The sequence below is a fragment of the Ursus arctos genome, unplaced genomic scaffold, assembly GCF_023065955.2.
Source record: "Ursus arctos isolate Adak ecotype North America unplaced genomic scaffold, UrsArc2.0 scaffold_12, whole genome shotgun sequence".
NCBI lineage: Eukaryota > Metazoa > Chordata > Mammalia > Carnivora > Ursidae > Ursus > Ursus arctos.
The window spans coordinates 30,325,860-30,339,002 of NW_026622786.1; the positions used below are offsets into that span (position 1 = coordinate 30,325,860).

General features: G+C 41.4%; 1 protein-coding gene across 4 annotated transcripts in view; it reads left to right on the forward strand.

The window, feature by feature from the left end:
- TGFBR3 (transforming growth factor beta receptor 3) overlaps positions 1-13,143 on the forward strand; it is a 193,911-nt gene that overhangs the window by 10,470 nt on the left and 170,298 nt on the right. For all 4 annotated transcript variants that reach the window (XM_026497623.4, XM_044383648.3, XM_044383649.3 and 1 more), the window contains exon 2: positions 11,886-12,057. In XM_026497623.4, coding sequence (XP_026353408.1) covers positions 11,997-12,057 — 61 coding nt within the window. In that variant the 5' untranslated portion in view covers positions 11,886-11,996. The remainder of the gene's footprint in view (positions 1-11,885; positions 12,058-13,143) is intronic.

A 13,143-nucleotide genomic window follows, 5' to 3' on the forward strand; every position in this document is an offset into this window, starting at 1 on the left:
CTTGGCTCTGGGCCCATCCACAGGGCCACTCACTGTACCTTCCTGAGTTGCTTCAGGGCTGTGCTCTAAGGAACAGTCTGGAGACTGCCAGGCCAGATGACTCTTGAATTTTGCTTTGATGTTCTAATTTCTTTGAAAAGAAACGTTAAGTTTAGGCCAAAAGGACAATGGAGAAAGCATTTTCTTTCTTTCTTTTTTTTTTTTTTAATTAAATTATGTCCTAATTTTGAAGAGAAGTTTTAACCCTTCTCAAGACAGGATTGCAGTTGAAATTACCACCTGCCTCTGTCAGTGATGCCAGTGAGGAGTCGAGACTGGTGAGATCTGTCTTATGAAATCAATGACTTAAACCCAAGGGGCAATAAATTACAGTTCTGAAGAAGCATCTGATTCTTGAAGGTAGGGGTTATGTTGAGTGAAGAGCATAGTTTGTAATAGTGTAACAGGGATGTTAGAGTGATTTGCCTCCTGCTCTTTTTGTGATAACATCAGTGTGGTTCCTACAGAGTCCTCCTCATCAGGACAGGAAGCCCAGCTAAGGAAGTCGAAGGCTTAGGAGGAAGTTATTGTCCATGTACAAAGCTAACAGCGTAATTTAACCCTTGGATTCAAAACTTTCAAATTGAAAATAATTTGTCTTGAACAGAGATGTTATCAGTGACCTAGTTAAAAATCATAGCCACCATTTCCTGAAACCTAAGAACATACTAGGTATTAAGGGCTTTATGTATTATTAATTTAATTAATTCTAATAACAACCGCATTAGAGAGAATAGAATCATTATTTCTACTTTATAGCTGAGACTTGGAGGTATTTAGTAAGCTGCCCATAGCTACACTGCTGGGAAGAGGCAGGGCAGGGATTTGAACCCAGGTAGGCGGGGGTGGGGGGGCGGTCCCCACACTTCCTGCTGTACTGTGCTGTATTTAGTCTGCTCCGAGAACACACCAAGCGTGTTCTCCCTGCAGGACCCTTACACTTGCTATCCCCACTGTCTGGGATGTGTTTCTTTCATAGCTCTGTCTCGTACCCCTGTGCTCAAATGCCTCCTCATCCGAGAGGCCCTCTAAAAGGTTTCTGGTAACTAGTTTCACTGTGTGTGGGGGGTTGTCTTCCCTCACACCAGCAGTTCTGGCGCTACCGTCGACCTGTAGAGATAACCTTAGATTCTGCAGGTTCAGAGCTTAGTCACATAAGACTGTCCTCTCACTTGAGGGGTCACAAGCCCAGGCTACAGATTGGAGGTTCCCACAGCCCCCTCTTTGGGTTTGGTTAATTTGCTAGAACAGCTCACAGAACGCAGAAGAACATTTTACTTACTAGATTACTGGTTTCTTGTAAAAGAATATAACTTAGGACAACCAGATGGAAGAGGTGCATAGGGCAAGGTGTGGGAAAAGGGAACGGCGCTTCCATGCTCTCTGGGCAAGCCACTCTCCCCAGCCTCTGTGTATTTACCAACATGGCAGCTCTCCAAACCTCATCCTTTTGGTTTTTTACAGAGGCTTTGTTACATAGGCATGATTGATTAAATCTTTGGCCATTGGCAGTGGAGTCAACCTCCAGCTCCTCTCTGAAAAGGAACTGAAGGGTCCAACCGTCTAATGACCTGGTTGGTGCTATGGGTAAGCAGCCCTATCCTGAGGTAGGGTCCTGCGGTCACCTCATTAACACAACAAAAGACACCTTTATTCCTGTCATCACTTAGGAAATTCCAAGGATTTTAGGAACTTGGTGCCAGAAACAGGGATGAAGTCCAGTTATATTATTTCTCATTATAAATGACAATATCATACCTTCCGTGACCATCTTATCTGAAATAACATCCCTCCTCTCAGCACTTTCTCCTTAACCTGCTTTATTTTTCTTTCATATGACGCATTACAAATTTGTTGTCTGTCTCCCCCCATGAGAAAGTAAACTCCATGAAAACTGTCATGTTTAGTTCACTGCTGTGCAGGTGCTAATGCATGTTTACTGCGTGAGTGAATGCAGGAAAATAAAACTGCTAATTGAGCCTCACCTCCCTGGTTTCAGAACAAAGTTAAGCTACTTCAGGTCGGATGGAATCAGGCTGCCCACTAGCTAGAAGGAGACCGTCTGTGCTGGGCCGGGCTGGCATCCCTAGAGGAGGAGCTCCCGTTCGTAGTGTTAAGAGAATCAGACAGACCTGGGCTCAGACGCTGGTGCCGGAACTTACTAGCTGGTGACCTGGGGTTGTTGAGCGTCTTGAAGCCTCACTTTTCTCGCTGTAAAGGATATCTTCCTTCTTGTGTTGTTGAGAGGATGAAATGAGAAATTGTAAAAAAACACAGGAGGTGCTCAGTAGGTGGTAGCTGAGATATTTTGTGGGGTTGGAAGAGGAAAGCAGGGTGTTAGCCTCTAATAGGAAGGGGAATGTAGACTATAACACGAACAACCACAGAATAATTACAAAGCAGCATGTGGACGAGTCTTGGCTGTGCTACTAACTAGCTGTGTAACGGTGGGCCTGTCACTGAGCCTTTCTAATTCCTGGTTTGCTAATCTGTAAAATTAGAGGGCTGGAGTGGTGGTTCTCTATATCTAACGTTCTGAGTCGGCTCTGAGTAGAAGATAACATGGAACAAATTATACACAAAATGTTAAGGAGACTGTGTTCACGGTGGGTGGGATTAATCAGAATGGTTTTTAGAATGAGGTGAGGGGAATGAGTAGAGTTCATGGAGTTTGAGGAATAGAATAAAAATGGCAGGGTTTGTTTTTTTTTAAAGATTTTTTATTTATTTGAGAGTTTGAGAGAGAGAGAGAGAGTGTGTGTGTGTGCATGAGGTGGGGGAGCAGGCAGAGGGAGAGGGAGAAGCAGGCTCCCAGCAGGGAGCCCAATGCAGGGCTTGATCCCAGGACCCTGGCATCATGACCTGAGCCCAAGACAGCGGCTTAACTGACCGATACATCCAGATGCTGCCAAAATGGCAGTTTTGATAAAATGGGCAGATCTGACAAAATTCAGGTTTTGTGTATGTCTACACTGCTCAGAAAATAATGATTTAAATATTTTTTGTTTATATAAGCTATGTATTAAAAATAGCTACTGTAGTATTAGTATTTTATTTACACTTATATTGTCAAAATGAATGTTTTTCTTGGATAATACTTCCAGTTTTGTGAAGTCATTTGTGCTAGCCATTACATGATCATGTATTTCAAATTTCCACAAGCGTATTCAAAGTCTCATTTTATAGGAGGGATTCCAGATTAGTTGTTAGTCCAGATAATGACAATTGTAAGTAAGGTATAGAATAAAAGATTTTCCTGTTCAATCTCTTCGTATTAGAGATGAAGAAATTAAAGCCCAGAATAGAGTGACTTGTCTGAGCGTGTAAAACACATTGATGCCAGAACTCCTGTCTCTCCTGTTCCTTTGAAGCTGCCTGAGGTATAGGCTCTTTCTTATACACAGCTCTTGTTTGTTGGTTTGTCAGGTATTATTGAGAAATGTTTTGGTAATTCACCATCCTTCCATGCTTTTAACTGGAATGTACACAGTCATGTTTTATACTTGCTACCCATTGTGAGACCTTCATTGGATGCCTACTGTATGCCACGTAGGTAGACTATTACTACTACCAGCCAGACTGAGATCCTTCTTTCTAGAGTGAACAGATGTAGGAAAGCCATACGTGGAAGGAAATAATCACATAAACATTGACCTGCAGAGTTGACTTGCACTACATTCCAGGTGTCCAAGTTTAACTTCATCTGATGGAATCATAGGAAGCTTCCTTAAAGAAGTAATGCTTATACGCAGGAGTTGAGACCTAAAGATGTTGGTAAGCGGCCATGTTAGGGAGACTAAGGAAGGTCATTGAGTTCTAGCACAGTTGGAACACTGCTTCTGGAAGCAAGGGCTTGGCCCTTTTGTGGGACTGAATTGAGGCAGTTGTGGCTGCAGCACGCAGAGGGTGAGGTCAGACTAACTAGGCAACGTCCAGCAGTCATGGGAAGGGTTTTGGTTTTATCCTTGACAGCAGTGGGTGACCATTGAAGGGTTTTAATTCTTAATGTTTCACATGCCTCGGTAGCTGAGCCCTCTCTTTACCAGATAATATCAGTTAAATAACTGAAATTTAATGAGGGATTACCCCCATTTAGGAGATAGAATGTTATCTTGGAAGTCAGTGAGTGTAAGAAAAAAATAAGTGCTTAATTGCAATTGGCAGAATAGAATAGTCTATTGCTGAAGTGTTTATTCTGAATTCATATTATTTGCTGAATCCCTGTGAATATAATAATGTGACTAAAATATTTTAGTAAATTACTGTATGTTATGCAAAATAGTCTAATGGAGATCTAATAGATGTAGCTTCCCAAGTTTTTTTAATGGCTTAGTGCTTGCTAGGGCCTTTATGACTACTGGTGTCCCGAGGATATTCAGATGTGCTGACTTTTGCTGGAATAATTGCAGCTTCGTGATTTAATAAGCCCTTTTGGTGATAGTTGATTCCTCACTCCAGGCAGCTAGGTTGGTGGCCGAGCCAGGCTGAGTTCCTCAGCCTCCGGCTAAACCCCTGAAGCTAATTTGGGAATCGTAAGGTAAAGTCAAGGAGGGCCATGCAGCCAGATCCCTGTAACTTACACCAGAGTTGTTTAGACAGTAGCTTTATCACCCTTTAAGAACAGCTTTGCAATATTATGACTATCTTTAGGGCTCCTATCTTGCATTGAGTTTGGAGTCATCGTTTTTTGGTAACATAGGTATTTTTTTTGAAATTCTAAACAATGAAGTCTAATCCCCAATGAATACAAATTTGATATAAACTATATTATTTTGCTACTAGTCGTTTGCTTGTTTTTTTGAAATTCTAGGGGTATTTTAACCACAAAAAACCTCAGTAAGTATTTTTGTTTTTTAAATGTACTGTGTGGGCCTGGTGGTGTTTTAGGTACCATGCCCATATTCCGTCTCCTATATTACAATCAGAATGTCATTAACATCTTCCATTTAAGAGGGTGGTAGAGGCTGTCCAACCTAACATGCCTGGTTAGGCCAGGTTTGGAATCCCTAAGTACAGTTCTCTATTAATTTTAGCTTAAAATAAAAAACACAGAAATCTTTGAATGCAAAAATATTAAATGTGAAAAGTGGTTCTTGGAATATTGCTAGGGTGGGTGAAAAATCCTAGTTGGTGAAGTTGAACAAAATGTGGTCTTTCACAACAATGTGAAATGTATCCATGCCCACGCTCCCCTTTCTGCCATATTTACTTGGGCAATGAGGTCTGCTGTGCTTGGGATAGACAGAGGGGCTTCTAAGGACGGACTGAAGGTGAGCCCCAATGAAACTAAGCATGCTGGGGCCAGCCACAGATGTGTTGGTCACACTCTCAGTCAAGGGTGAGGGTGGGCCAGGCCCTGGATTTGCTGGGGAGAGTAGAGTTCAGCTTCTCTGCACATCTTGTAACTCTGTGCCTCCTGCCTCCCTTCCCATTGAGTCTTCATGTGGAATTCCTTCCCATATATAAGGTAGTCCACTCGCAGCCACAGATTGTTGGGACTTTAAATGAATCTTAGGCCTCAGGATCATTCTCTTTGGTACAGGTAGTCAACTGTGACAAATAATGATAGCTCTTCTGCTGTTAAATGTATAATCTCATTTGATTCTTGGAATTTCATCTTAAAAATGAAGAGATGGGGTTGGGTTGGGGGCTAGGTGGCGGTTAAGTGTCTGACTCTTGATTTTGGCTCATGTCATGATCTCAGGGTCCTGGGATCCAGTCCCACGGCAGGGCTCCCTGCTCAGCGGGGACCTTGCTTCTCCCTCTGCCCCCCCTTCTCCTGCTTCTCCCACTGCCCCTCCCCCCTGCTCCTGTGTACGCATGTGCTCTTTGTCCCTCTCTCTCTCTCTCTCTCTCTCTCAAATAAATAAATAAAATCTTATAAAAAAAAAAAAAAGAAGAAGAAACCAGTCTTCCATTCCGATCTAAACCTCTTTTCTTGTCTGATCTGCTATGAGAGTCTTTTTTTTTTTTTTTTATTAAACATTTTATTTTTAAATAATCTTTACACCCAACATGGGACTCAAACTTACAACCCCAGGGTCGAGTTCCAAGCTCTACCAACTGAGCCAGCCAGGCACCCCTCTGCTGTAAGAGAGTCTCATGGATCTTCCATGCACTCTGGGCTCCCTTCAGTCTATTCTCCATAGGGTACTCAAGGAAAGCTTTATTTATTTTTAATTTTTTTTTTCAGTTATATTGAGGTCTAATTGACAGAAAGTGTTCTGTATGTTTAAGGTGTAAAACATAATGATATATATGTGTATATAGCAAGATGATCACCACAATAAGTTTACTTAATGTTCTTCACCAGCTTACTTACAAATTTCTTTTCTTGTGATGAGAACTTTTAAGATTTACTCTCTTAGCAACTTTCACATATATAATACAGTATTGTTAACATGTTGTCATCATGTTGTATATTATATCCCCAGGACTTAATTTATCTTACAACTGATGTTTGTACTTTTGATCACCTTCCCCCCATTTTCCCCACCCCTTACCTCTGGCATCCACCAGTCTGTTCTCTGTTTCGTTTCTTTTACTTTCTTTTCCCTTTTCCTTTTTCTTTTTCTTTTTCTTTTTCTTTTTCTTTCCAAGTTGAGTCCATACCCAGTGCAGAGCCCAGCGTGGGGCTTGCACTCACGACCCTGAGATGAAGACCTGAGATCAAGAGTTGGATGCTTGACTGACTGAGCCACCCAAGCGGCCCTCTTCTGTTTCTATGAGATTCTACGTACATGTGAGCTCATACACTGTTTGTCCTTCTCTGTTTGACTTATTTCACTTAGCGTAATGCCCATGAGGTCCATCCATGCTGTTGCAAATGCAGTATTTCCTATGTGTGTGTGCGTGTGTGTGTAGCCGAATAGTATTCTGTTGTGTCTATATACTCCATTTTCTTTATCCATTCATCTTTGGTGGATACTTAGGTTGTTTCCAGGTCTTGGCTGGAGCATAGGCGTGCAGGTATCTCTTCAGCATAGTGATTTCACTTCCTTTGGATATATACCCAGAAGTGGAGTTGTTAGATCATATGGTAGTTCTTTTTTTAATTTTTTGAGGAATCGCCATACTGTTTTCCAGGAAAATCTTTTTTTTTTTTTTTTTAAAGTAAATTCTACGCCCAGTATGGGGCTTGAACTCATGATCCTGAGATCAAGAGTCACAGCTCTACCAAGTGAGCCAGCCAGGCGCCCCTGTCCTGGGGAAATCTTAACCCAATAGATCATACCACTTCCCTGCTTAAACGCTTTCTTGAACCTTATTTGTCTCCTTTCCCTTTCGTATTTGCAGCCTTGCTCCCTCCAGCACCTGGGACCTGTAATGGTTTCTCTACCTGTACTGTCATCCCTCACCCTTTTAAACCTCTATTTACCCTTCAGGTTGTGGGTACTTTTCCTTTAGAGCTCTTATCATAGCATCTAATTACAAATTTGTGAGTATTGGTTAGTTTATCCCATCAGACTTTAAGCCCATGAGGACAAAGAACATATCTCTTTGCTTGGCCATTATATTCCCATTGCCTGGCGTGGAGAATAACTCGACTTACTGAAGGAATAAATAAATGAAGCTCAGAAAATTAAATATCTTACCTAATGTAACAAGTGGTTTTACTTCTATCCGGAATATAAGCTCTATGAGGGCAAGATTTTTGGCTCCTTTTTTCACTGCTATATCCTTGGTGTTTTCCACAGTGCCTGGTTTATAGTAGTAAATATTTGTTGAATATTGTGTTTGAATGGGATTCCAAGGATTTCTTTAAAAACTTTTTTTTTTATTTTTACTTTTATTTTTTTAAAGATTTATTCATTTTAGAGAGAATGAGGCAGGGGGAGGGAGAGAGAGACTTAAGCGCACTCCGGACTGAGCGTGGAGCTGGACGCAGGACTCAGTCTCAGGACTCAGTCCCAGGACTCTGAGATCACGACCTGAACTGAAACCAAGAGTCGGATGCTTAACTGACTGCGCCACCTAGGTGACTCGATTCCAAAGATTTCTTATCCAAACCTAGGATTTTTCCCCTTTTGCCAAATCTCTCTGAAAATGGGGATTTGGGATTACCAGTTTCTCTTAATAGTAGAGAAATCTGAGAGTTGCTGTTGTGGTTCAGTAAGGTGGCTTTGCTTTTTCTGTGTACTGGTCTCAGAGGGCATCCAAATGTCATTAGACAAACAACAGTATCTCTTCTGCATCCTGTATACCCCTTTTTACAGGCTGCCAAGCTAGATATTGATGTCATCCATCCTGCCTCGTTTCTAAATCCCCTGAATAACATGTTGAATAACCATCAGAACAATTCCTCTACCAGCTTTTATTTAACTGTTTGCAGACTTAACAGTATATTTGTCTCTCCAGAATTCACTTACATGTCAGACCAGAAACATTTTAATGATCTGTTAAAAAATAATTTCATGTTTAAGATACCAGAAGCTCAGGTGTTATTTACTGTCTGAGTTTAGGGAATGGTAATTTTTTTCTTATTCCATTCCATAAATCTCTGTCTTGAAGATCTTCAATTTGTTGACTGTTTCCCTGATTGGGAGCTGAGTAGTCTTAGTGTTAAGATACGGCAGTGCATGGGGCGCCTGGGTGGCACAGCGGTTAAGCGTCTGCCTTCGGCTCAGGGTGTGATCCCGGCGTTATGGGATCGAGCCCCACATCAGGCTCCTCCGCTATGAGCCTGCTTCTTCCTCTCCCACTCCCCCTGCTTGTGTTCCCTCTCTCGCTGGCTGTCTCTATCTCTGTCAAATAAATAAATAAAATCTTAAAAAAAAAAAGATACGGCAGTGCACAGGTTTGTGCTTCATCTTGCCCTTTGCATTTGCAGAGAACTTGGGGTCATACAGCATTACCAAGGATTCTTTGTTTGTTACAGTTGCCACCTATAGTCCTGAAGTCAAGTCACGGTTTGTGATCATCAGTGATTTGTGCAGAGGGTATATGTCAGTGTGCAAGTCCCATTGTGTGATGGCAGCCCTGGCAGGCTGCTCCCTCTCTTGGAAAAACTTCTCATTTCAGAGATTGAAAATTGAGAGGGAGAAAATGGTTCCTTGTTTGTGGTGACAGATCTGGATCTGAGAGGTAGAGCCTGCCATGGGAAGGCGTGGTTTCTGGTCTTGGCACTGGCGTGTTACCCTGGGCAAGATCTGGGCTTGGAGTTTGGGTTCCTCTTCGTCAATGAAATCGTGTTGCTCTCTTCCAGCTTTAAAAGCTGTTACTTATCTCTAGCATGCCAATTCCTTTAACTGAGAAATTGATCTACTCCAAGTTCATTGTAAGTTTTGATCTTAAATAATCCATGTATATAGCCAGCTGTGTTAGACATGTAAGGGGAAGTTAGTAATTTCTCTTGCTGGCTGTTAGCCTATTGCCAGACATCATTTTACCACGTTTTTCCTCTAAGATAAAGATATGCCTTTTAAAAAAGCATCCCGATCAACCCAGGGAATACTATTCCCAGCCAGTTCCTTTTGAACATTGGTTTAACCCATGATGGTTTTCATTTGGGGAGGGGTTTTTTTCAGCTAATCCTGCTTTTTACCTGTGCACGCTCTTGGATCACTAGAGAATGTGGGGCAGCATGCTCCATTTAATGGCCTCAGAAATAGACACTCTGAAATTAGAAGAATTAGCATCACATTCATGTGTGCGTGTGTGTGTATGTGTGTATTTTAAGTACATTAAGCTCTCAATTTTTTTCTGCTCATTTATAGATACTAAAAGTACTGGTACCCTTTGAGGGGAACACCTTGCTTTGCAATGTGGACAAAATGACTGTTGCACAGTGGACCCCAAATTGTTCTTTCAAGATCACAGAGTACCTTATTTACATTTCTAAAGGAAGCTTTTAGTTTATAAGGTCCAAAGATATTCAGTGAGTTTAGAAACCCAGGGTGAGGAGTCCTTGATCTTTGCAAATTGAGCATGATATAACCTTAGAGAAAAACAGAGGAGTTTGTATTTCCTCGGTTTTATTTCAGATCTACAGCTTTCTGGGTGCCTTGATCATCCAGCACGCCTCTAGTTGGGGAAACTGATCCCTAGGTTGTCCGTTAAGGTGCTGATGTGCGCATGTCTTAGCCAGAATTGGAGTCCCACAGAATGGGAATGACATGCTTCCCTTTTTCTTCTCCTCCACCTTAGGGTCCTGTCACCACATTGAGAAGATTAGACAAAAACTCTTTGCAGTTTATTTTCTTTTGAACAAGTTACTTTACGGAGGGACTTGTAGGCTAAAGAAGAAAAGCTCCCTCTTTGTTAGAAGCAGCAGTGTGTAGTTTCAACTTGTCTTGGACTTCCTCGGAGATGTTTTAAGATCCGGCGTAAACTCGCTGTGGTTTGCCTTTGGGCATCCAGCTGTTTAGCTTGGCTCTGTTATATCTGTAATTGCTGCATTTTAATAATTGCCCAATATTCTTGTCAGCAATTTGCAGTCTATATTTTTAATAGAACCTTTTGCCTTTCTTTCCACAGGTTCATTCAGACCTGGTTTAAGCCCCTGGATTAATGCTCATAGTCCCACAGACCCTCTGCAGCTGCGGGCGGGGGACATAAGCTCATTAGATATTCCCACAAGCCTCGTGCTGGTTATAGTTTATGTGCTCCATAAAAATCCGCCGGGAAGCCATCTTCTTCTGAGATCTCCTTACGGGGTGTTGCTTTATGAAAATTGCTCTTAGCGTTTGCTGAAATAGCATATTCTTTTGGAGAGAGTTTTCCTTATCAATCCATTCAGGAAATTTAATTTTCGAAGGGAAAAAATAGGGTCAAATCCTCTTTGCTGTTGTTGATTTTTTTTTTTTTTTAAAGACTTTATTTGAGAGAGAGAGCAAGCATGAGCAGGAGAAGGGGCAGAGGGGGAGGGAGAGGGAGAGAGAATCTCTCAAGCAGCCCGATGCGGGGCTCGATCTCACCACCCTGAGATCATGACCTGAGATGAAACCAAGAGTCGGATGCTCAAGGGACTGAGCCACCCAGGCACCCTGCTGTTGTTGACTTTTTAAGGTCACAGAGGAGACTTCCCTTTAATTTGAGGTGATGTGATGGCAGTGTTGGACTCAAAGGGTTGATTGAAGTCAATTTCGTGGTTTCCCAAATTATCTAATTAGGCAGTTTTTGAGACAAGACCATTGTGCCACTAATGACTTGTGCCTCTACTTGACGGGTAATTTTGTTCTTTTCGTGATTTCACTTCTTAGCTTACCTCCTTTTCGTGTCTGTTGAAGTGTTCATTTCTCGGTAAGCAAAAGATTGAACTGATTTTATAGTAGGTAAGGATTACATAAATAACCACACCCTCATTTCTCCATTTTATTGGTATAAATATACCTTAGAAGGAATGGACAGGTAACATTTATTGATTGGTTATTATGTGTTCTGCACTGTTCTAAGCTTTATACACACACACACACATGCGTGCGCGCTAATATAATCCTTACAGTGGCCCATACGTTAGATTGAGTCTCTGATCAGAGTTGTGTTTCCTTGTTGACACCGGGGAGTTCATGTGTCAAGCGTCATTGATTACTTTAGTGCCCAAGACAACTGGTGGTGTTCTGTTACAGGTGCACCTTGATTTTCTTCTGTATTCCTGAAAATTTTATATAAAACCAGAGATTTAAAAATGTCAAAACTAAGCATTTCTTTAGAAAAGTATTTGCTTTAAAAAATCTTTTATTAGGTAATTAATACCCCCACATCAGCTTCCTGGCGTGTTGTCTAGGCATCTTTTAAGATAAATTTGTCTTACACTTTTTAGAAACTCTTCATTTCACTTTAATGTATGTTTTTGAAAAGAAGTTTCTGCATTAAGGTTTCTTCTTGAAATATGTTTGTTTTCACAGGCAATTTGAAAATTGGAAAGAAGGATTTTTAAGGCCACTGCTGATTTGCAAAGACTGTCCACAGTCTGAAGCCGAGGTGACGGAAGAGGGCACACTTTTGGAGAAATAAAAATGACTTCTTGTTTCGTGGTGGCCGTGTTTGCCCTGCTGAGTTCCTGCGTGGCCACTACAGGTGAGATGCAGAATATAGATTGCATGTTTGTTGTATGTTTTCACATATGTTTTTCTTCAGTCTCTTCAGTTTGGAAAAATTTAGGAAATGTGAGGTTAATGCAGACTGTGAGTATTTATGTTCTTCAGGGAAATAAAATATTTGACTAAAGATTGCATAGTATGTTTGCGTATGTTATATTTTACTAGACCGGTGCTAGACATCCTAAAGTCAGTGACATGGATGCCTAACTAACCTCAGTGTTGAGATGGGTAGAGAACAAATATGCTGATGTGTGATCTCACTTAGTTTTGTTCTGTGCGTAGATTACATTTATTTTCTTGTCCTAAATCAGAATTTCGAGGAAGCTTTTTTTTGTTCTTTATTGTAAAATAAATAGGTCTTCTACTGACAGGTGACACTCCTGGCATAGGATGCTTAAGAAGTATTAATTTTGCCTATTTATGTATTTTAATGGGTAATTTTTTAAAAAGTCCAGAGCCGTGCTTCCTGGAGGCCATCAGAGAATGAGATTGGAGGTAAGAAGCAAAAGACTCGGTTGGAACATTGTTGCCTAAGTGAGAGTATCAGATCCCCCACATCACTTTAGTGTTCCCAGTCAGGGTTACTTAACGAACTTGGAAGCTTAATTTGCCTATTTTGTGGTAATTTGCTTTGTGTCTGTTGTATAATGAGCTACATGAAAGAATTTGTTGGACCAGTTCTGTAAACCGGCTGGTCTCAACAAGAAACACATTGACTTGAAAAATGATGAGCCTCTTGGTTTTGGCTATTGAATTCACATACAGATGAGATGACAGTGATGATAATAATTGCCATTTACTGAGTGTGCACCACAACCCAGCACTGGGCTGAACAATTACAGACTCTAAACAATGGATGAGGATATTCTTATTTCATGAGCTCACTTAGTCACAGCTCCTAGGTGGGTGGGCTTATTTTTCCCATTTGACAGATGATGAGAGGAGGTGATGATATGCACAGTGTCATGTGGTTGGGAAGTGGAGGAGCCAGGTTTTACATCTGTGCTGTTCACCTCTGCTGTACTGAAGAAGCCAGTAAGAGGTGGTGAAGGCTCCCGTAAAC